This window comes from Ochotona curzoniae, unplaced genomic scaffold (genome assembly GCF_017591425.1).
Source record: "Ochotona curzoniae isolate NIBS_2020 unplaced genomic scaffold, NIBS_Ocur_1.0 contig_908, whole genome shotgun sequence".
Taxonomy (NCBI): Eukaryota; Metazoa; Chordata; class Mammalia; order Lagomorpha; family Ochotonidae; genus Ochotona; species Ochotona curzoniae.
This window is the reverse complement of record NW_024466607.1, coordinates 14,636,226-14,655,772: the sequence shown is the minus strand read 5'-3', so window position 1 is coordinate 14,655,772 and position 19,547 is coordinate 14,636,226. Positions and strand designations below refer to the sequence as shown.

Here is a 19,547-nt window from a genome sequence, read left to right as displayed (position 1 = left end):
GCTGGATCCTTATGTACTGCTGCTAGAAATGTAAAATGATGCAACTTTTGTGGAATAAAGGATTTTGGTTTCTCAAAAAAGAAATGAGTGGGAGAAGTGAGTTGCAAGCAGACCTCCCCCCGCAGTCCCATTACTGTAAGGTAGAGGAGTGAAGGTGATCCCGCTGTGCTGTAACTAGAGCTGCAGTCAGTGCTGCAGTCTTGAAACCAGTTCTGATGAGTTTTCTTGACTGTGAGAGGAACCTGATTTCCCACTTATTCTCCCGATGTCTTGAGCATTGTAGGCTTAATAGAACGTAGGCATAACAGAGGCCACTGGACCCACTCAGGTTTGAATCAAGATTTCCGAGGCAGGGCCCGGTGCGATGGCGCAGTGCTTAAGGTCCTCGCCCTGCACGCGCCAGGATCCCATATGGGCGCTGGTTCTAATCTTGGCAGCCCCGCTTCCCATCCAGCTCCCTGCCTGTGGCCCAGGAAAGCAGTCTAGGATGGCCCAAACCCTTGGAACCCTGCACCCGCGTGGGAGACCAGGAAGAGCTCCTGGCTTCTGGCTTCAGATTGGCCCAGCTCCAGCCGTTCGGCCGCCTGGGGAGTGAATCATCGGACGGAAGAGCTTCCTCTCTGTCTCTCCTCTCTGTATATCCGCCTTTCCAATAAAAAGATAAAAAAATAAATCTTTAAAAAAACAAGATTTCCGAGGTAAGGGTGCTAGCCTGAAGAGGGGACGAAGGTATTTCTCTGTTTCTGTCTCTACCTCCTGGCAGTCCCCCAGCCCCCAATCTCATGCATTCTTGCTGTTGCTTAACCACTAAGATGAAAGTTAAAAGAAGTTGAAAGGTAAAAGAAGTAAAGCTTCTACCTATGATGGCAGCAGTCCCATATGGGCGCCTGTTGGTATCCCAGATGCTTCACTTTCAATTCAACTGCCTGCTAATGTGCCTAGGAAATTACTGGAAGACGGCTATATCCTTGGTCCCCTGCATCCAGGTGGGAGACCCGTAAAAGATCCTTGTTTCACACTAGCCCAGCTCAAGCTATTGCAGCTATTTAGCGAGTGAACCAGTGTGTGGGAGGTCTCTGTATCTTTTCTTTGTGTAACTTTGTCTTTCAAATAAAAATAGATCTTTTGAAATTTTTATTTTTGTTGGAGAGGCAGATATACAAAGAGAAAGAAAGAAAGATCTTCCATCCTCTGGTTCACTCCCCAAATGGCCACAATGGCTAGAGCTGAGTCAATCCAAATTCTCACACATAAGTGCATGGTTCCAAGGTTTTGGCCGTCCTCCACTAGTTTCCCAGGCCACAAAGAGGAGCTGCATGGGAAGTGGAGTAGTTGAGACACGAACTAATGTCCAAGTGAGATTCCCAGTGCTTGCAATTTGTGGGTTAGCCAATTTAGCCATTATGCCTGCCCTCAAAGAAATCAAATCCCTGTTTGTAGAGGATGACCCAAGGCCTTGGAACCCTGCACCCATATGGGAGACCCAGAAGAAGCTCATGGCTCCTGGTTTCAGATCAGATCCGCTCTGGGCCCATTGCAGGATATTGAGTTGGAGAGTGAACCAGCCACTTGGGGAGTGAGCCAGCAGACAGAAGATTCTCTCTCTCTCTCTCTCTCTCTCTTTCTCTCTCTCTCTCTCTCTCTCTCTCTCTGTATCTACCTGCCTTTCCAATAAAAAAGATAAATAAATCTTTAAAAACAAAACACAAGGGCCTGGAACTGAATCTGTGTCTCCCATTTCCGTAGCAGGAATCCATATACTTGAGCTTTCACCTGCCGCTTTTCCAGGCCTTATTTGAACAGGAAATTGGATTAGAAGCTCAGTGGCTGACGCACTAAAACTTGGGCATTCGAAGTTGCTATCTGAATACCTGTTCCACAACCTTTGATTTTACTGCAATGCTGGCCCAAGGAGATGCGTGTGAACTGAAAATGCTCCTGAGGAGAAAGCTGCTCTGTGTAAGACATGACTAGCTTCAGGGTGGGATCAAAGTCGCCATTTGAACATATCCTAAAAATTTAATCCTGGTATTTAGTTGAGTAGGAGCTAATGGTATGTTATCCAGTGTTCGTGTTGCACTTAAGAGAGATAATTAACGCAAAATGTGAAATTTTGGGGTTTAGATCAAGATTGATTAACTGTGTCACTGTATCTATAAAGGTATAACTTTGGGGGAAATACTTTGGGGGAAGACTTTGTGGTTTGGGGATGCGTCCGTGCAGTATCTGGGTACCAGTTTGAGTCCTGACTTCTCTCTGTACTAATGTGCCTGGGAAGCAGCAGATGAAGACCCAAGGACTTGAATCCCTGCTACTCCATGGGGGAAACCTGGATGGAATCCTTGGCTCCTGGTTTCAACTTTGCCTTTTACATGATTTGAGGAGTACAGTAGCAGATGGATGATTTTCTCTCCATTTTTCTGTCAGTTTGCCTTTCAAACCAATAACCAAATAAATAAAATATTTAAAAAGAAAAAAAATGTTTCAATGTTAGAAAACTAAATAAGTAAGCTTTGTAGTATGACAATCTCAGATAGTAAATGAATGAACTTTAAGAAATAGTCACTGGTGCAGTTGCCTAGTCGCATTGCATGCATTGGGATTCCATATGGGTGCTAGTTCCTATTCCGGCTGCTCCACTTCCCTTTCAGCTCCCTGCTTGTGACCTGGGAAAGCAGCAGAGGATGGCCCAAAGTTTTGGGACCCTGCACCTGCATGGGAGACCCGGAAGAAGCTTATGATTCCTAGCTTAGTATTGGCTCTGGCTGTTGTGGCCACTTAGGGAGTGAACTAGTGGATGGAAGATCTTTTTCTCTGTCTATCCTTCTCTCTGTAAAATATCACTTTCCAATGAAATAAATCCTAAAAACAAACAAACAAACAAAAAACTTAAAATAGAATTGTGTGGTCCAAGACATTCACTTGTATTTAAGGTTTTTATTCTTTATTTATTTGAAAATATCACGGAAGATCAGGTTGTCTTCCATTCACCTGTTCACTCCCTATGTAGCTGAAAAAGCTGGAACTGGACCAAGCTGAAGCCAGGAGTGCTGCAACTTGATGTGGGTTTTGCATGTAGGTGGGCAGGACCCAGGTAACTTGGGGCATCTTCACTGCTTTCCTCATTGCATAAACAGGAAGATGGATTAAAAACAGAACACCTGGGACTCTAACCAATACACTGATACAGAGTGTTGCCAATGCAAGAAGTAACTTCCCACCGTAAAACAAAAGCCAACCACTCACTTAACCATAGGGGTTTTCAAATTAACTACCAGGCATAATAAATAGCTCTTTTTCAGAATGATCTTTTCTGTGTTAGCTGTGTTGGATTTGCTCAAGTTTACCTCGTTACAAAGAAAAGTGTACACATCTGTCAATATTAGATTAGTGCTGGACATCCAAATATTATTGCTGAAAATCCAAATATCTTAAAACAAGTTTTTTTTAAGATTTATTTTTATTATTTTTTTATTGGAAAGGCGGATATACAGAGAGGAGACACAGAGAGGAAGATCTTCCGTCCGATGATTCACTCCCCAAGTGAGCGCAATGGCCGATCCGATGCCGATCCAAAGGCAGGAGCCTCTTCCGGGTCTCCCACGCAGGTGCAGGGTCCCAAATCATTGGGCTGTCCTTGACTGCTTTCCCAGGCCACAGGCAGGGAGCTGGAAGGAAAGCGGGGCTGCCGGGATTAGAACTGGCGCCTATATGGGATCCCGGGCGTGCAAGGCGAGGACTTAACCACTTGCGCCACTGCGCCGGGCCCCTTAAAACAATTTTTAAAGTTTATTTTTATTGGAAAGGCAGAAGTACATAGAAAAGAAGATGCAGAGAGAAAGATATTCCATTCACTTTTTTAAAAAAAGATTTATTTATTTTTTTATTACAAAGTCAGATATACAGAGAGGAAGAGAGACAGGGGAAGATCCTCCATCCGATGATTCACTCCCCAAGTTAGCCGCAACGGCTGGTACTGTGCCGATCCGAAGCTGAGAACCAGGAACCTCTTCTGGGTCTCCCACGCAGGTGCAGGGTCCCAAATCATTGGGCCGTCCTTGACTGCTTTCCCAGGCCACAGGCAGGGAGCTGGATGGAAAGTGGAGCAGTTGAGGTAAAAACCCAAATGGGATCCCTTCGTGTGCAAGGTGAGAACTTTAGCTGCTTAGCTACCTTGCCAGCCCTCAGATGGAGTTTAAAACATTAATTTTATCGAAAATGTCTGTAGAACAGTACATTGGAGCCAGCAGAGGACATTGGGCACCATAACAGAGGATGTGTAGGACAGAACAAATTGATCAAGTGTTGGCAGTGAATATGGGAACAAATGAAGACCCTAAGATGGACTATGTCGGCCAGTGGATTCTGGAGGAATTTCATTGTGCTTGGAGTGGCGCGATCCACTGCAAGTAAAAACTGTTGATCAGAAGCGCTTGAGGTGGGACCCTTCATGCATGCTCCACATCTGGGATCCTGGGATGGCATTGGGTAGCCTTCCACCATCCCAGGTTAAGAGGCAGTGGGGAGGCTGGGTGTGGCTTTTTCCCTTCCTTCTCTTCTTCCCCTCTAGCCCTTCACTCTTCCCACCCTAATCAACTATGTAAAAGTGATCAAAAGTAAAAAATATTTAAAAACGGGGGAATCTTAAAGGAAGTTGAACTAATCCTATGCTTTGCTAATCATTGTTTGGCTGTCAGCCTGTTTGTCCTACTTAAATGATTGTGAAACAGCATTTTAATTGGTTGTAACCCAAGCTTATCTTGCCCTGTGGAACTGAAATACTGTTGTTTCTAGGGGACAAAACTGAGATGAACCTCAAAAGTGAACTCCAGACCGAAGGAGCTTTTGATTTGTGTCTTGTGAGAAAATTAAGGTTTTGTTGCTGCAATGTTTTTTCAGCATATTTAAATAGTTAAGAAGATTCAGAAATGTGTGATTTACAAATTGAAGAATTGGCATACCCTTTAGAGGTTTTAGCTGAAGAGCCGTGCTTGGTGGTTCATGAGCGAATGCTTCTGGTGAAACGAGAGGACATTCTGCTTTCTGCTGCCATGAATAATGCTGAGCATCGAAGACACAGAATGTTCTCTTGCACAGGAGGCCTTTTAAAGCATTTAGAGATTAGCATGTGCCTTCTGTTTTGTTTTTTCTCCATTGCGTTAAGCATCTCTTCTTTCCACCCATTTTTGGAATTTGAATATAAGCTATTTCATGTTTTTAAAACTGCCAATATTTGGTTATCTGCATAGGGAGTTAATTACTCAGGGGGAAGAAAAGTATCAAGAATACATGGAGCAGTGTGTATCCCCAGGGTTGAGACCTAAAATAAAGGACTGCTCCTTGTAGTCACTGTATCCATTGTTGGATGTTTATCAGACCTTAGATCAAAGTTCACTGGATATTCTGCTAGTAAGAGCATAAGTGTAAATTTTATCTTCAACAGTTTATATTTGAAATAAGACTTATGCCAGATGTCATCATTCTTGTTTTCCTTGTGTAGCAGCAACCCAATTTCCGCTTGATGATTAAGCTCAGTCATTCTAGCCAGTAGGTTCCATCTGGACAGTTTAGTGGTGTTAGGAGTTACACACGGCCGTGTGGCCATTTCATCTTCTGATCCAGTTGAATTGTTATTGTATATGCCACTAGGTATATTTCTTTCCTGGGGACTAAGATCTCTTAAACAGCAGAACTTAGTTGTCAGAAATGAAAATAAAGATTCTATGAATAGATTAATAGTGAGCGGATTGCTGCCCAATTCTAGCCTTTTAGTTGCAGACGCAGTATTCTGGCTGTGGAGAAAGATAACTTAAAAGGGCCTCTAATTTAAAGCATTACCCTGTCCTTTTCAAGATTTTGTCTCCATTCTGAAACTGGAAGTCTTCAGTAATCAGGCCAGCTGTTCTGAGTGATGGTGTATGGTAAGAACAGGTCATTTCTGTGGGTGTATACCCATTTTTACCCATGCTGGCTTCGAGTGTATGCTTTATCCCAGAGTAATCCGGGAGTAGGATCAGGACTGAAATCCAGATGTGGGATGCAACTGAGATCTTAACCGCTATGCCAAACACATTCCTCACTATTGAAAGATTATGTATTTAGCAGGAGTTTAATCCAGTTGAGTCTTGTTTGATGGGAGGCCATATTGTTGAGTTCATACGTATAGCCTCTATGGCAGCTTTTTCATGGACCCATTGAGTAATATTCACTGACTATGAAGTATGTCATTTTGTCAGCCTTTAAGGTTCACGTTGGACAAAATTATCTGCATTATCTATGCCCATTTCAAGACATTCGTCTCCTTATCCTTTTCCCAGACTTTCTTGTCATCACTTTTTTTCCCCCTGTACCTTTTTTTAAAAAGATTTATTTTTATTATTATTTTTTCATTGGAAAGGCGGATATAAGGAGAGGAGAGACAGAGAGGAAGATCTTCCATCCGATGATTCACTCCCCAAGTGAGCGCAACGGGCCGATACCATGCCGATCCAAAGCCAGGAGCCTCTCCTGGGTCTCCCACGCAGGTGCAGGGTCCCAAAGCTTTGGGCTGTCCTGGACTGCTTTCCCAGGCCACAGGCAGGGAGCTGGAAGGGAAGCGGGGCTGCCGGGATTAGAACCGGCGCCCATATGGGATCCCGGGCGTGCAAGGCGAGGACCTTTAATCACTTGCGCCACCGCGCCGGGCCCTCCCCCTGTACCTTTATAACCAACCAGCAGAAACCTTAATAAATGTTCGTGAATCATTATACATCTGTTTTTCTGGCACCTGCTAGAATGCTGCCTTACTGCTGTCTTCAGGGTTACCTTTAACCTGGGGCAGTAGTGTTGCAGTTGTCAGATTTTGGATGATGCTTGTGTGTTAACACAGACCCCTGTATAAACCAGCCTTGACATTTTTTCTTTTCTTAGTCATTTGGTCATATGGGCATTAATATGCATTAAGACAGAAGAAGCAATGTGTTTCAGGAATCTGCGCCACCTGTTGGGAAATTATTCATATCTCTGGACCTCCTTTTAAATTATTTATTTGAAAGACAGAGTTAGAATGCACACAAGTACACATACTTGCATCTGCTGTTTCATTCTCTAAATGGCTGCAGCAGCCAGGGCATGGATTCCAGGCTAAAGCCATGAGCAAGAAAATTTCTGAGTTTCCCCTGTGAGTGTCAGGAACACTAGCAAACCAGGCTCATGAGTTGCCAGCGTCCCTGGCAGTGTTTCACCCATTGTACCCCACCTTTCTTGAATTTGCTCTCTTCCTATCCTCACTTGGTTGTAGACTGTGGTGCTCTATATACCAAAGTAGCCTAGTCTCGGAAATCCTAAAAGACCTACCAAATCTGTCCCCCCAAGCCCCCTGTTTTTGTGACACAAGTTCTAGCAACTTGCTTTTCTGCTTGGAAGAAAAATAACTGAGATAATGGCACAGTCAGTTTCAGTGGGATTTATTGCCTGGTCTGTTGTTTGTGTGTACCTTTAAGAAAGCATCTAACGGGCCCAGCGCAATAGTGTAGGGGTTAAAGTCCTCACCTTGCACACGTTGGGATTCCATATGGCGGCCAGTTCTCATCCCGGCAGCCCTGCTTCACTTCCCATCCAGCTCTCTGCTTGTGGCCTGGGAAAGTAGTTGAGGACGGCCCAAAGTCTTGGGACCCGGCACCCATGTGGGAGACCAGGAAGAGCTCCTGGCTCCTGGCTTCGGATTCGCTTAACTCCAGTCGTTGTGGTCACTTGGGGAGTGAACCATCAGATGGAAGATCTTCCTCTGTGTGTCTCCTCCTCTCTGTATATCTGCCTTTCCAATAAAAATAAATAAATCTTAAAAGTATCTAACATGCTTATCACTTTATATTCTCAGAGCCAATTAGCATAATGTCAGTATGTTGTATTAATGTGATGGGGCTAAATATTTCTCCAGGCCCCATTTTAGTAGGGCAGATGCAAGGTTCATAGGCTTGTGAGAGGCAGGTAATAGCGGAATGCATTTTGTCCTTGGTATGGAAAGAAAAGCTAATAGCCATGTACCTTGTAGAGTCCCGCATTGCTGTGTCTGCTCCACAGTCTGTACCTATGACCCTTCCAGCTTCTTAACAGACCAGATTTAGAATGTAAATAGAAATGTTACATATATAATACCACCCCTTGTTTCTTTTGGGCCCTCTTTTTTTGGCATTAATCTCTAATTCTGTCATGTGTGGCATTGCCTTTCACTTTATATATTAGTAAGGAGGTAATTTCTTAAGTATTTCCGCTTAGGCCTTTCTATTGTAATAACTCTTATCAGCTGGCTGACAGGTTGCTAGCAGCCAGTATATCTGTCCCAATTTTTCGCTCAGTTACTGAGGAAATAACTGCAAAGTAGGTGCCCTGTACAGCACCCGCACCATTACATGATTGCTCTAAATACTCACTTTGATAGGCTGCAATCACATTTTGAATCTCCAGGAATTAGGAAGCCCTGAGAGGTTTAATTCCTGTTCTCTGAACCATAGCCATTTTGGTAAATTGCCTTTTGGCAAGCTTGGATGAATGTTTGCATGATGTACCTTTGGAAATTCTACAGGTTGTTTGTCCCGGGGACTGGATCTGTGAAGTTACTTACCTGGAAAATGGAGCAGACATCATGACTTTTTAAGTCAGATTTTTATGATCAGAGCCAGAGTTGTTACTCAATTTATTCACTTTAAAACTAGGCTGCCTGTGAGGAAGGGAGAGCAGGGTGAGAAGTATCACTGTGTTCCTAAATTTGTTTTGTTAAATATGTGAAATGTGTGCACATAAGATAAATGTTCGAAAAACCATCAAGTAGGCTGCCTGTGGAACATCATAATCTGTTAGCTGCAGCTGAAATTCCTGTGGGCCAGGGCATTCTGATTGCTGCAACAGCCCACTTATCTGTATAAGTATGGAATCTGTATTATCTTTGATGACTAATTGCTGCCATTTGGCCACTACTTTGCTAGAATGCCAACATATTGAGATTAGGGACAGCAGTCTGGTGATGACGTCTCATATGGTCAAACTAGGGCTTGTAACGGAGAACCAGTATGGCTCTAGGCCTGTAAAACCTAAACTGTTTGTTTGTGTCTCCTTGCATAATCTTTACCAAACGAGGTGTATGGTACAAGAATACACTTCAAAGGAGAATGGCTCAGATTTTCAAGGATGGATTATTTCCCCTCATAGCTGTGTCATTCTGCCATCTTTATTTCCTTCCTTCCTTTCCTTTTTTTTGGAAAGATTTATTTTTATTACAAAGTCAGATATACAGAGAAGGGAGAGGAGACAGGAAGATTTTCTGTCCGATGATTCACTCTCCAAGTGACCGCAATGGCCACTGCTGTGCTGATCCACAGCCAGGATCCAGAAACTTCTTCCAGGTTTCCCACATGGGTGCAGGATCCCAAGGCTTGGGGCCGTCCTCGACTGCTTTCCCAGGCCACAAGCAGGGAGCTGGATGGGAAGTGGAGCTGCCGGGGTTAGAAATGGCACCCATATAGGATCCCGGTGTGTTCAAAGCGAGGACTTAAGCTGCTAAACCACCGTGCCGGGCTCCCTTTCCTTCCTTCTTACCTCCCTCCCATATTCCTTCTGTAAAAATAATCATTTGTTTGAAAGTAGAATTAGAGAGTGAGATAGATAACTTCATTCCCAGATGACTGCAGCAGCCAAAGCTGGGTCAGGCCAGAGCTAGGAGTTTCAGCTGGGAATCCTGTGTGAGTGGCAGGGACCCAGGTACTGGAGCCATCACCTGTTGCCCGCAGGGTACACATTGGCATGAGGGTGGAACTGGATTCTATCTCGGGCACTCCCAAGTGGGGTGTAGGTGTCAAAAGCTGCATCTTGATTCCTGCACCAAATGTGCACTACTATTATAATTTCTATCATCATTCTCAAGTGTTACGTCAGTTACCTTCTATAATCAGATTATTAAAGATCTTTGAGTAATTTGTCCTGCTGAGAATGATACTTCATCCTCAGTTTAGAACTGTACTATCAATTTTACGTGGTTGCCTGGAATAAATTGGTAGAATGAGTAAATGTCTTTAACAGTGAGGTATGGATATAAATGGTGAATGATCATGTAATTGCCACTCCAGTGAAGTTTATGGCTAATTGTATTCATTTTTCTGGCTTTAAACCATAAGTTCTACCATAACTTAAATACTTCTATGCACAAATATAACCTGGTGATGTGAACCTAGGAATAAGTTTCATTATTAACTATTTAGATACTTTTGAAGAAATGTTTTAGTTACTATTTTAATTACTATGGAATTTAAATTATTAAAATAATGATACTTCATTTTTCTTTTTTCTTTTTTTAGTAATAGTACTTTATTTACTAATCTGAAGAGCCTAGTTTCTCTTTTTCTCTAATTAGGTTGGTTATACATCATGTCATGGATCTGTGACAGTTCTGATTTAGCCTGTTACCCTGACCTAATTGTTAGTAGTTGCTTTTCCTCTCAAATGTGTTAGAGTACTCTGACCAGGCATATATAGGTCTGTGATCCTGATTTTTTAAATGTAAGTGTATGTTGTGTGCTAGTTCTGAACACTTAGATAAATCATTGTACATGTGGATCATAATATTTAGCAGTTATTCTGAATAAAATTAAATGTAACAACAAGTATTGCAAAAAGCAGATTCTTAATTGTAAGTTATATTTAAAAAAAAACAACCTTAGAAATGGTCATTACTGGGCCTGGTGCAGCGGCCTATTGGCTAAAGTCCTTGCCTTGACAGTGCTGGGATACCGTATGGGCACTGGTTCTATTCCCAGCAGCCCCACTTTCCATCCAGCTCCCTGCTTGTGGCCTGGGAGAGCAGTCGGACGGCCCAAAGTCTTGGGATTCTGCTTCCATGTGGGAAATCTGGAAGAAGCTCCTGGATCCTGGCCTTGGATCAGCTGAGTTCTGGCTGTTGCAGTCATTTGGGGAGTGAATCATCGGATGGAAGATCTTCCTCTCTGTCTCTCCTCCTCTCTGTATATCTGACTTTGCAATAAAAATAAAATAAAATAAATTTTGAAAAAGCTTCTAACAGAATAGTTATACTGACAGCAAGTTGAAATATCTATGACTTTTTTGGTTAATATTATTCTCGCAGTTGAGAGCCTGGTGTAATAGCATAGTGGTTAAAGTCCTCGCCTTGCACGCAGTGGGATCCCATATGGGTGCCGGTTCTAACCCTGGCGGCCCTGCTTCCCATCCACCTCCCTGCTTGTGGCCTGGGAAAGCAGTCGTGGATGGCTGAAAGCCTTGGGATCCTGCACCCATGTTGGAGACCCGGAAGAGCTCCTGGCTTTGGATTGGCTCAGCTCCAGCTGTTGCGGTCACTTGGGAAGTGAATCATCTATCTTTCCTCCTCTCTGTATATCTGACTTTCCAATTAAAAAAAAAATACATAGTTAAAAGGCATTCATGGCCATAAAATTAAACTCTTCTTTGGGAAGATAAATTAGCATAGCAATTAAAGTGTTGATTGCTTGTTTTAAAGATTTACTTATTCTTATTGGAAAGGGAAATCAGATTTATGGAGCGAAGAAAAAAGATGGAAAGATCTTCCACCTACTGGTCCACTCCCCAATGGTTGTAATGGCCGGTAATGAGCTGATCTGAAGCCAGGAGCCAGGAGCTTCTTGTAGTCCTCCCATGCAGTTGCAGGTGCTGAGGCTTTGGGGCTGTCCTCAGCTGCCTTTTTTAATTCCAGGTTTCTGTTAATGTGCAAGTACCTGATTCCCTGTCACAAATGTAGAACAAGTAGTTGTGTTCCTGACACCTAGATTGAGGTCACAGCTGCCAACTTTGGCCAGCTTTCGCCCTGGTTGTTGCGGGTATTTAGGGAGTGAAACACTGGGTGAAAGTTGCACTTCTCTAAGATAAATGTTACAAACCGATGTTTTCAGAAATGTGTATTGCGAAAAATGCATGGATTTCAAATTTTTTGTTCACCAAAAAAAAAAAATTCTTAATTATATTTATTTCGTAAACATTTTGGAATATGCTGTGTGTTTTAGAAACTTGACTGTAATAACTGTTTTTGTATGTCTGTTTTAAGGATTTGCAACTCAATTTTTTGAAGAGAAAATGGCCTACCAGGAATACCAGAATAACCAAACCTGGCCAGAGGATACAAACTTTGGTTTCCAGCCTGAGCAGCTGTTGAATCCTGCCCAGAACGGTAAGCCCAGGCTTCCCGACGGCTGCACTTGAAAAGCTGCAGTCAACACTCGGGTGAAACATTCTGAGTCTCACTATGGCTCAGAAAACACAACTAAGGCATAATGATTAACCCAGAACATTCCATTGATCCTTTCTTTTCTCTGTTCATTGTTTCTTCTGAAACACCAAATACCCTGCAGTTCTTTTTCTTTGAAAACTTATTTTGTATAACTTATCTAAGCTTCATGTACTATGAAAAATAGGACCTTAATTCTTCCAGAAATAATTACAGCAATAAAGTAACATTTGTTGTGGGCCTTTTGTACTAGACACCATGCTAATGGCACTTATTGATATTATCCATGTTCCTTACCTAACTGCCAAATATATGGTATTATCCTCATTTGACAGCAGAGAAAACTGACTTGTACCCAATTCCTTTAATTAAAAAAAAAAAACTGATCTGTAGTTACCCAGGGCTAGATGCAGTAGGCGGAAGGAACTGCCAAGGAGCCTCAGCGGAGTAACTTTGCTGCCTCCATTTCATGTGGCCAAGTTCAGAGCCAAGTTATTTGTTTCCATTGTTTATGATATAGATTTTTCCATCTAATTTATAATGGACTTATGGTTAGTTAAAAAAGAACTAGTATTTATGATGTTTCCATACCATTCTCTATATAATTATTAACCTTGCTAGATATAATAATTTTTAAAATGTTAGAATGACAGAATGAGTGTTTACAGTTCACTTTCAGAATGTCTTCCATGGTAAGGACCCTGGAAACCCAATTTGGGCCTCTCACGTGGGCCTCCCATGCCTACTTTGGAAGGAGCTAGAATTGGGTATTAAACACAGATAAATCCACTGTGGAAAGCAGGTACTCTAGGCACTAAATTTAACATTCACTCCATAATCCCATTTAGCACAGTATTTTTAAGGTTCAGGTATTGGGGCCGCTTGTACCGTATTTCAGTTATCTTTAAATATATACAATACTTCATTGGCTGGAGCATGTTTTGTTTATCTGGACATTTGGATTGTTTCCTCTTTTTTTTTTTTTTTCCTGGCTTTCTATAGGGTTTTGTGTGGCCTTGGTTTTTTGTGTGGGCATGTGTTTCATTTCTCTTGCAGTGATGTCTAAATTGGAATTGTTACACATATGGAGACCATATTTAATCATTTGAGAAATTGCTACGCTGTTTCCAAAGCAACTACATAATTTTACATTTATACTGTAGTGAGTAGTATGTTTTTGCATCTCTCCACAACCTTAATTGTGTTTATTTCCTTTAGAAAAAAATTCTACCCAACTTAATGGATTTGAAATGATCAACCTTTTGTGAATTTTGTTTATATTTTACTATTTTCTGGTGATGTTGAGAATAATTTTATGGGGTTATTGAGCATTTGGATATATTCCTTAAAAAAACATGCATTCAGAGCTATCAGAGCCATTGCCCCCCCTTTTTTTAAAGATTTATGTATTCTTAGAAGTTTTTTTTTTTTTGATGATTTTTTACATAGAGATTTATTAAGTTTATTTTTTTGTTGTCTGTTTTTTTGGGAAAGTCAGATTTACAGAGAGGAAGATCTTGCGTCCAAACATTCACTCTTCAAGTGGTCTCAAAGGCTGGAGCTGAGCCACTCCGAAACCACTTGGTTGCTAGGCTACGTTGCCGGGCCCTAATCTGAATTCTTACATTTTATGTTTTGATCCTTTATGTATTAAGGAATTTCAACAGTTTATGATTGAGGTAGGTGTTGTGGTTCAGGGAGTTATCATAGGTTGGAATGCCAGAATGCCATATCAGAGTGCCTGAGTTCAGTTCCACCTGCTCCTGTGCTTGGGAGACAGCGCTCCACGTACTGCCTTCCCACCACAACTTCACAGACCCAAATAGAATTTTCAGCTTTGGGCCCAGAACAGTAGCTCAAGTGGCTAATCCAAAAAGTACTGAGATCTGCTGTGGGTGTCTGTGCGCATCATGGCTACTGCACTTCTCAATCCAGCTCGCTCCTTATAGCCTGGAAAGTAGAAGAGGATGGCCCATGCCCTTTGGACCCTATATCCACATGGAAGACCCAAAAGAAGCTCCTGGCTTCATCTCACCTCAGCTCTGGCCATTGGCAGCCACTTGGGGAGTGAACCAACAAATAAAAAATCTCCCTTTGTTTCTTCTTCTCTCTGTAAATCTGATCTGCCTTTCCAATAAAAATTACATAATTGCTAGCTTTATCTTTTAGGCATTTGGGGAATGAACTACTTGATGGAAATTATTTGCACTCTGCCTTTCAAATAAACAATTAAATCTCTAAATCAGAAAAATAAAATTAAAGCATTAGTTTATTGCAGAAGTGACATTAGCCTCATAGTTAAGATAACATATTCCACATTCAGTACCTGATTCCACTTTCCCATCAGTGCATACATACCTAGGCCCTGGGAGGCAGGAGCAAAGACTTGAGTAATTGCTTGCTCTGTGCAATTTGGACCACAGTGGGCATTTAGAAAATGAAACAGCAGTAAGGAGCCCTCTCTATTGCCTCTTTCTATTTTGTCTTCCTCCTATATAAATAAATAAATAAACAATATTTCTATTTTTTTTTTTTGAAAGGCAGATTTACAGAAACAAAAGAGAATGTTCATACACTGGTTTACTCCCCAAATGGCCACAGCTGCTGGAGCTGGGCTGGTCTGAAGTCAGGAGCCAGTGACTTTGTTCTGGTTCTGTTTAGGTGCAGGAGCCGAAAGACTTCACCCATCCTTTGTTGCTTCCCAGCCCATAAGGAATTGATTCAATCAGAATAGGAGCAGCTGGAACTTGAAATGGCACTACTATGGGATGTTCGTGCCAGTCGGAACTTAACCTGAATGCCACAGTGCCTAGTAATTAAAAATAGGCATTTTTCATAAACTGTCAACCACTCAAGCAATACCCTCGGAATATTCTCCTCATTGGGGCTTCTAAGATGACTTCAGGTAGACATACAGCATCACTAGATATTGATGTAGTTTGGCAGCTGGGAGCGTCCACCTCCCCTACCCTCTCCCAGAAAACAGGAGAAAAATGAAGAAAAGGAAAATTGGAAGCATTTGTCCCGCCCACCTTCCTGTATACCTTGACCTAAAGAATGTAAACAACATCAAAACTTAAAAAAAGAACTGGAGTAGCTGGGGCTTGAAGTGGCACTTATGGGATGTTGGTGCTACAAGCAGAGGATTACCTTGCCTGCAATCCTCTTCTATCTTGACAGTTTCTACAATAAATTTGAAGCTGGAATCTGCATAGGAATTGGTGTTGCATCTGTACGTCATTTAGAGGATATTTCCATTTCATTTTTTTAAAAGGTTTTATTTATTTGAAAGAGAAAAGGATAAACAGAAATGCAGTCGCTGCAATGGCCAGTGCTGGACCAGATCCAGGACAGAAGCCAGGAGCTGCTTCCTCCTGTCCCACATGCCTTAGGGGTTCTAACACTTGGTTCATCTTCTGATATTTTCCCGGAAGGTAGCAGGGGGCAGGACCTGAAGTGGATCTGCTGAGACTTGAATTGTATTGCAGACAATGTCTTTACTCACTATGGCACAAAAAATGCCCCTGTATTCCCATGTTTTTTTTAATAATTGGAAAGGGATGTATGCAGAGAGGAGGAGAGAGGAAGATCTTCCGTCAGTGTTTCACTGCCACAATGACCAGAGCTGAACCAATCCAAAGCCAGGATCCAGGAGCTTCTTCCAGGTTTCCCACATGGGTTCAGGAACAGGCTTTGGGCCATCCTCTATTGCTTTCCCAGGCCACAGGCAGGATTTAGAATGGGAAGCAAAGCCACAGGGATTAGAACTGGTGTCTAAATGGGATCCTGGCTCATGCAAAGCGAGAACTTTAGCCACTAGGTTATAGCTCCAGACCCCGAATTCCCATCTTAACAATATTCTGTCTTCTAATATGTGAAAATAAGATATTCTATTTGCTTATAATTTTTCAATACCACTTTGTAGTTTTCAGAATATTAGTTTTAGACTTCTATTCTGTATTGTACTGAATGTAATTGCTTTCTTAATTTCCCTTAGAGACTCTTCTTTACATGTGTATGGAAATATAAGTATTTTTGTTTATTGATCTTATCTTCAAGCCTCGGTGAATTCATTTATTAGTCTCAGTTATTATTTTTTAATGATTATTTAGGTTTTTCTTTTGTTTTACAAGTTTATTTAAAACATGAGCAGATCAGAGATACACTTGGGGGATGCTCACAAGTACCACATTTTTTTTTTTTTTTAAATAAAGGATAGGACCGATGTTTCATACTGGGTGAAGCACCACTTGCAACGCCAGCTTTATGTGTTGTTGAGGTTGCAGATCTAATCCAGCTCCCTATAATGGCCTGGGAACAGCAGTGGCACGTGTTCCGAGTGCTTGGGCCCCTGCACCCACATCACCCACATGGGAGACCTGAAGGAAACGCCTGGCTTCTGTCTTTGGATCTTCTCATCTTTAGTTGTTGCAGCCATTTGGAGAATATACCAGCAGATAGAATAACTCTGCCTCTGTCTTCTTTCTGAAATTCTGTCAAACAAATAATCTTAAAAAAAAAAAAAAGTAAGAGGAAGATGAGACAGAGAAATGTTCACTTTTTAAAAAAGATTTATTTATTTATTTTGGAAAGGAAGATACACAAAGATGAGGAGAGACAGAGAGGAAGACCTTCCGTCCCATGAATCATTCCCCAAGCAACCACAATAGCCAGAGCTGCGCTGATCCGAAGCCAGGACCTTCCTCCATATCTCCCATGTGGGTGCAGGGTCCTAAGGCTTTGGGCCATCCTCGCCTGCTTTCCCAGGCTATAAGCAGCGAGCTGGATGGGAAACGGGGCTGCTGGGATTAGAACCAGTGCCCATATGGGATGCCAGCGCATGTGAGGTGAGGACTTTAGCTGCTAGGCTATCGCACTGGGCCCAGAAATACTCATTCTTAAGGAATGATGTAGATGTCTGAAACAGTTGAGGCTCTGAACTGAAGTGATGCAAGGGAATAAAAAAGTAAAAGATATTTGTTGTCAAGGTCCATCCACCATTATTTATAGGAATTTATGGTAGTTAAGATATAAACCAAATTTTAAGATGGCTTCCTTAATTGAAACGCATAATTCTCAATCAGCCTCATTGCTGACTCTTTGCCCCCCCCCCCCCTTTTTTTCTTTTTTTAATGTTGGGAAACACTAAAAGTGCTTTTATGGATGCCTTTATTCATATCAACTCTGAACTTGAGAGACAAAGCCTTTATCCAATCGTTCATTCCCAAAATACTTAGGAGCCAGGAACTCAATCCAGGTCTCCCTCAATCTCCCTTAGGATGATTCGCTCCTCAAATGGCCACAATGACCAGGTTTCGGCCAGGAAGAAACAAAGAGCCAGGATCCTCATTTGGATCTCGTTTGTGGATGAAAGGGGCCCATCTTTCACTGCCTCCTCAGGGGGATTAATGGGGAATTACTTCAAATGAATGTTTGTTTTATAATTGTTACTATGTATTTATTTTCTCGATAGAGATGAGCATCAGCTTTCCTTTCTGTTGCACATATTTGTTCACTGTCTCCTTTAAAAAATGAAATTTTACAGGGTAATGGAATTTATCATATTTAATCATAACAAGTCCATTAATAAACATTGATCCCCTCTGTTGTGCTGTCTCATTAGTTCAACTTAATTTATTTATTAATTCTAGCTAGTTGATGTTCATCATAGGATACTAAGAAATGTGAACCTTTCCAGTCACATTCATTGGGAATGAATTGTGGATTTCTTTTTGTTACTTCAGATTCCTTTCAGATGCACCATGATGAAGGCCTGCAAGACTTGCTCTTTCTCTCCAGTGGGGCAGCCAGTGCTTCAGCATTTACTGGGCAGAACGATCCCCTCAAAGATAGCTATGGTAATGGGCTCTTTAACGGGGTTTGTTCTGTATACAAAGAGAAGTAACATTTCCTCTGTGCATCTGTGTTCATTGGCTGCAGCCTGCACTGCGAAAGGCAGATTACTAACAGAAGAACTGAAGTTTAATGTGTGTATTTCATTTACTCAGAGATCACATAATTCTGAAGAAGGGAGCTTTAGAAGTCTTCAGAGAGCAATAGGCTCTTTGCAAGGCAAAAAGATTAAGGAAAAAGATTTGGAGTCGTTAGGAAAGGCAGCTAGTGGGATCCAATCAATAGACAAAGGCTGGTCAGGAAAGTGTACGACACCGATACCTCTGGTGCCAATTCCTGGCTGATGAGGACATAGAGTTATTTGCAGTAATCTGTCTCTCCTTTCTCCTAACTGGAGAAGTAAAGGGAACACTTGAGAATGTATGTCCTTTTTTGGGGCCAATAAGGAGAGAGCAGAGAGTTTTTTTTGGCATCCTGCTTAATTCCTTTAAACAATCCTTATGCCAAAGGAGCATATTGGAGGGTGATATATTTTGGTCTCCCGCAACTGCAGCTGACAGAGTGGCCTTTTCACCTTTCACCCTTGGAGTTAACCAGGTGACAAAGTGAAATATAGGTGCCCTGGCAAAATTCTCTCTAATCAAAGGATAGACGTTATGTTTGAGCTCAGAGACTGCTAACTTCCTGATGTAAAATCTCAAGTTACATAATTTACATTCTGTGCTCACATTGTACTACTTCATAATCTTGAGCATGTTACTTCCCTCATTACATTTGGCTTCTTTCTCTATAACATATCGACCTTAAAAATGTGATAGCTAGTAATTATGTACAACTCATGTGCCATAGTATATTGCACATGGTTAAGATTTAATATATTGTAGTTATCTATAAGTAATAGTATCTTCTGTGCTGGTTTTATGTAATATGAATGTGTCCAGGACACCCATTGTTGGCAAGTCCCACTTGCAGTTTTGTATTTGTAAGGGTCCAGATTCATAATCTCTTTGCTCTGTACTCATCTTTCCCTGAAGGCCTCTCAGGAAGGATGTTAAGAGAAGTTAGTCATTGGTATTGACCATGGTCCCTAACACTTGGATGCTGGTTTGGAATGGTGGTTTCAGCTCAGTATGTAGTGAGTCATTTGTCTGTGTTGAATTTTTACATCATTTTTCCTTCATGTACATTCCGCTTGCTTTCCCTGTGTAAGCCTCCATTATTTTGTATCCTGACCACCTCCCCAGTAATCAAATAAGCCTTCGTTCTCAACATCTGTTCTCATCTGCTTTGACTGTACCCACTGATCATCCTGAATCACCCTGTTCTCTGTTTATCTAATTTTCACAATTAAGATCTTAACTGACCCCCTGCTCACTTTTTATTTCAGAATTTCTCTGCCTTAATTGCCAAGATCCATTTTTGTCAAATTTTCTAATCCTGTTTTTATTTA

The 19,547-nt window shown here is 41.7% G+C and overlaps 1 protein-coding gene across 1 annotated transcript in view; it reads left to right on the top strand.

Annotated features, from left to right (window-relative positions):
* The window catches only part of MAP4 (microtubule associated protein 4), a 104,143-nt gene that overhangs the window by 47,960 nt on the left and 36,636 nt on the right, over positions 1-19,547 (top strand). Inside the window, 2 exon segments of the mRNA XM_040994382.1 lie at positions 12,065-12,187; positions 17,989-18,102. Coding sequence (XP_040850316.1) covers positions 12,065-12,187; positions 17,989-18,102 — 237 coding nt within the window.